At 37.0% G+C, this 5,327-nt stretch overlaps 1 protein-coding gene across 1 annotated transcript in view; it reads right to left on the bottom strand.

Annotated features, from left to right (window-relative positions):
• LOC101864231 (kinesin-like protein KIN-14D) overlaps positions 1-5,327 on the bottom strand; it is a gene marked incomplete in the record, with an annotated part of 69,615 nt that overhangs the window by 5,765 nt on the left and 58,523 nt on the right. Inside the window, 4 exon segments of the mRNA XM_035970262.1 lie at positions 1,268-1,473; positions 1,971-2,034; positions 2,911-3,047; positions 3,958-4,131. Of these exon segments, the coding sequence (XP_035826155.1) occupies positions 1,268-1,473; positions 1,971-2,034; positions 2,911-3,047; positions 3,958-4,131 (581 nt within the window).

Here is a 5,327-nt window from a genome sequence, read left to right as displayed (position 1 = left end):
AAGAGAGAGAGAGAGAGAGAGAGAGAGAGAGAGAGAGAGAAGGAGAAAAGGGGAGAGAGAGGGAAAAATAGTGAAAGGTAGAGAGGCAGAGAGAAATGATCATTATTAAAACTGTACGCTGCACGTGTTCTTTGTGTCATTGTAAAGCGCGTTGAGCACTTGACAAGTGGAAATGCACTTTCTAAGTGAAATTTATTATCATTATTGATATAAGATAAGATAACATAAGATAAGATAAGATACGATACGATAAGACAAGGTGAGGCAAGGCAAGGCAACGCAAGGTAAAGTAAGGTAAGGTAGGGTAAGCCAAGGCAAGGCAAGATAAGGTATGGTAAGGTAAGGTAAGGTAAGATAAGGTAAGGAAAGGCAAGGTAAAGTAAGGTAAGGTAGGGTAAGCCAAGGCAAGGCAAGGCAAGATAAGGTATAGTGAGGTATGGTAAAGTAAAGCAAGGAAAGGTAAGGAACGGTAAGATACTATATAAGCTTGGAAGGTGCACGAGGGAAATTTGGATCCTATTTTATTTATTATTGTAAATGATTTTGAAAGTGAAGATAATAATATAAAAAAATATGGTTATGTGGTCCCCTCCGCATAACCTCAGATGTGTTGATTGTTATTGCTTTCTGACAAACTAAAACTGAAAAAGCAGCTGTAATTGTAATCGTAAATTTTAATGTTTTACAGCCCTATAGACACAATTTTGACAATTGAGGAGATGAGTTACTTCAGACCCTTTTGTCAGAGCCAACACGGGCAGTGGAGAAAAAATACAACTTCCCAGCAAATACTAGTATTTGGGACAATAAGCAGTCGCCTTAATTCTAGAATATTGACAGACACAAGGGACCATATTCCTAAAGTAAGAGCAGAAATAACATTCAGTGAAAATCAACTTCTGCACCATTTCTTTTGTGCTCGGAAACCAGTTAAAGTGAAACATTAATTCAGCTCATGACCTCTATCACTGGTAAGCTCTTCAACTGTTCTAAGCTCATAAAGCAACAATTTTGGGAGAGAGATAAAACTTTCATTCTTTTAAAAAGTGTATAATGTACACATGTAGTTATATTATGTCTTTTTTTCCGTCTTTCTTTTTTTTCAGCATTTAGAATTTGAATTTCAACAAAATATTTCTCGAGCACATGCAACCGAATTCACAGATTGTAAAACTGCAGTAGAAAACATTTAAAAAATTCTAGGCTCAGTACATCTTAAGAGCTGGCTGGCCGATTATATAGCCCCAAGTCTGAAATTCTCTCTCACCTAGTGGAGTTCATCTTGGTTGAGGCTGTCTTCCTGTTGCCATCACCAAGCTTCATGATTTCCTTGATGTCCTTGACAGCGGTCACTTCCATCTCCGTAATGTTTGGAATGCGAACTATATTGCCTACCATTTGCAGCTCCAGAGTTCTGGCATCAGTTGTCAAAAGGTCTTGAACAGTCTCGTTATAAATCTCAACCATAGATATCTGTCGAGATAAAAGAGAAGGTGAAAAGGGGAAAGTAAACAAAAATGTTAGGAAACCTTTTTTGCCATTTAAAGATCAAGTCATTTATTGAAACGTAAATATTACATTTCAACATTTGCGAAAATATTCATAGTGCAAAACTTAATTCAAACTCAGACTTAAATCTCATTTCGGTCCATCACTTGCAGAAAGGGGACAAATATTTTTGGGGAGAGGAAGGACTGAGAAACATGTTAACAATGATAATGTTTGCCTATACTTGGCATTATGTTGAGACTAGATTAGGCTTATTTTTGTTGCCATTTTCAATTACAAGAAGAAAAAAAATAGTGGAAACGAGTGCTAAAGGGAAGAGAACATGAAATTTCAAGACTGATCAAAAGGCAACTGGGAATAATAGAAATGTCTGCAAAAAGAAGGCTTCTTTGTCTTTAATTTTCAGGCGAAGAGGATATAGACTCAAGTGCATGATAGTTCTGAAGTAGAAAGAAAAGTACCTTTAGTTTATACTTTTTCGTCTCTGTCCTCTCTGAACACACTTTGAGTAGTTCTGTTATTGCTCTGAAACACACAAAGTATAAGAATGGCAATCATGTTTATCCATTTGCATATCGAGTCCAAGTTTGAGATCAATAAAACAAAATAGTAGCAGACACAACCTTGTAGGAAATGTAACCATGTGTGTGATTTAATTTTCAAAAAATCTCTTTTAATAAAATTATTGAAAAAAACCCAATAGGATGTGTTATTAGTTCAGTCGGTCTCATGCTGCACTATGATGTGGCGGACCATGGTTTTAATGCCCAAAGGGACATTCTTGACCTGGGGTTGTTAAGGGTGTCCTGAAACCTCTCTACTAAGCTCGCCTACCCTAAATAAGATAAAAGTTAAATTCGGAGGTCTCGCCTCTTAATACAGAGGTTAAAGGGGTATTAAACCCATACCATAAAATACCATAATATGAATATAACTGTGGGCCTGTTTGTGAGTGTGAGCACATATTATGTGTGTATGTATGTATATATATATATATATATATATATATATATATATATATATATATATGTGTGTGTGTGTGTGTGAGGGAGAAAATATGTGTGAGAAAGTATATGTGTATGAGCGTCTGTATATGGATGTGTGTGTGTGTGTGTGCATGTGTGTGGGTTTGTGTGTGTGTGTGTGTGTGTGTGTGTGTGTGTGGTAAAACATCAACCAATATGCCAGTGTCTGCAATCTTATCTTATCTTCAGACATGTACGATAAAAATAATATATAAAAAATACAAAATTGCACAGTCTCAGATAATTAAAAAATATTGCCTCCGAACTGAGAATAGGAATGCCATCAAACTACTATTTGTACTACCAGGACTTTTTTAAATACCATAAAAAAATAAAGCACTTCTAACAAGAATTTTTATTTCATAAAATGAGATACCGTATATTGATTCCAGGATTGTTTTCCGGTCCCATCATAGTGAAAGTCTTGCCCGAGCCAGTCTGACCATAAGCCAACAAACACACATTGTAGCCATCAACACATGAGGTAATGATAGGTTGAGTGTCTGTGAAGATCTGTTGGAAAAAAAGAGATACTCGGTACATTTTTGTCTGGGCCAACTTTATCAAAACCAAACTACTGAGCAATTTCAGCTCTACATTTAGAAAAGTCTACTATTCATCCAGTTATGCTAGGGAAAAGAAGAAAAAAATTTGCAACAAAAAGCTCCGTTCATTGAAATAATTCTATATATTGGACAGGTATTTCATTCCATATCAAGTACTACCACACAGGAGAGACAGAAAAATTGTCATAAATTCCAATACGACTGGGAGTCTTAAGTCTTTTTATACTATGAAAACAAAAATCATTGAAGTATGTTATTCGTACAGGCTACGAAAAAAATTATGCAAAAAATGAAAAAAAGAAACAAAAAGAATCAAAACTTATATAAATAGAATTAGATTGATGAACACAAAAGTCGTTCTATGGCCAAGACTGAAGGACAGCAGAAAACAGTTTTCCTCTCCATAATGGAAAAGAGAATGCTGTTTGGGCTAGATTATAGCCTATCAATGCAAAAGCCTATTCTAATTCATCCTAAAATTGATAGAAATCATCATAAAAAGGGGACTGAGATAGTAAAAGTAAAGTATGCAGCCCATTTGAACTGCTTGACCTTCTGCACAACCCCTGAGGTAGCTGTGAGTGTGAGTTGGCAGCCATGCCCCAAGTGAACAGCTACGAAACAGTGGACAGTATTCCCATTGATGCATGAATAATTGGGAGATGATACAGTTGACCCTGCCCTAATAACCGCCTGTCCAAGACAATCACCTGTACGCACAACCCCCCACCCCCCAGTAATTAAAAAGAATATTATAATGAGACTGTCCGAAGGGAACACCAGTTTTAAGATGATCACTTTTCTTCTCGGCAATTGGTGGTTGTCTTGAAAAAGTTCAACACTACTTTTCAGCTAACCTGTTCTTGTGTAGTATCTGGTGTGAATACTTTATCGTAGCTGAATGTCTTCTTAGAGCCGTCAGCATTGACAGCCATGACGTCTTGGTCAGAGGGGAACTTGAGACAGTTATCTGCCTTGTCATCTCGCCGAGGTCTGCAGAACACTCTGATGTTTCCTCTCAGCTCTTGCAGCTGTAAGATACATTTAAAACATGGATCTCACTAAATGCAAAACAATTTTATTTGATTTAAAAATTATAGATTATTCAAAAACTGGCAAGCATACTTTCCTTAGATGATGACTTTTATCAGGCATATTGTTTGAGATTAAAGCGAACCATCTTAACTGCAGCATGGAACTGAGCCCACAATCTTTAAACCTTTTCATAAGCTGCCCACTTGTTAAAAAAATGATTCATCTCGTAATTATTCAATTATGTCTCCTTTGAGGTGTTGTTGGGCAATAATTATTTCTCCTTTGCATCTCTATGCGTCCTTTCACCACCTCGCATAAAGTACAATAGAAAAATGCATTTATGAAAGTGCTCATCCCTCAGTGAGCTTTGTATTTACAGTACCTGCAAAAATATGAAACTGCAGAAAGTCTAGAGTTGAAAATTCACAGGCAGACAGGGCGTGCAGAAACATCCCACTGGGATGTAGCACCAGTGAGATCTCTGCTATTTATGATGTTCATAAAAAAACATGACAAAGATGACTTATCTGCCTAAATTTGAACCGAATGCCTAATCGAGCATGAAGGTATTGCATTTACAATACAAAAGCAATTTGGATTCCTTGCTCCTGCAGACAGGACATTGTACCTTTAGATAAGACACATAGCTCTAATTTCTTTAGTCCACAGGGTTGTAAATAGGTATTTGACAATAGATCTTTTTTTCAATGTTTTATGCCTCCATTTAGAGAATTAATGAGCAGGCTTTAACCCTGCCTGTGAGGGACAACATGGTATGGGAGGGATACCATGTTCAAGTACTTGCAGAAAGATCAAGACCCTCGATAAATATTCTCCCAACTTGGAAATCAAGCTCATGTTTTCTGCATGCAATGACGAAGTGCCTTACCACTACACCATAGACGCTAGTCAGTAGATACTATACGGCCATTAGATACTATATGAATGACAACATTAGCTATCTGCAATACTAAATCTGGGGGACATAAGCAGTGAATTGGCATTAAAAATCAAGGAAGTTCTTGTGGAGTCGTGTGAGAGAGACTTCTCAGGGAAAACTATTACCTATAAAGGCCAGTATATGGATTGAGATTCATGTCATTAACCCTCTCCACCCCCTCTCCACATACACACACACACACACATACACACACACACACACACACACACACACACACACACACACAGATCA

This window comes from Aplysia californica, unplaced genomic scaffold (assembly GCF_000002075.1).
Source record: "Aplysia californica isolate F4 #8 unplaced genomic scaffold, AplCal3.0 scaffold00244, whole genome shotgun sequence".
In the NCBI taxonomy this organism is placed as follows: domain Eukaryota; kingdom Metazoa; phylum Mollusca; class Gastropoda; order Aplysiida; family Aplysiidae; genus Aplysia; species Aplysia californica.
Note: the sequence above shows the minus strand (reverse complement) of the source record. Positions and strands in the feature narration are given on the sequence as shown.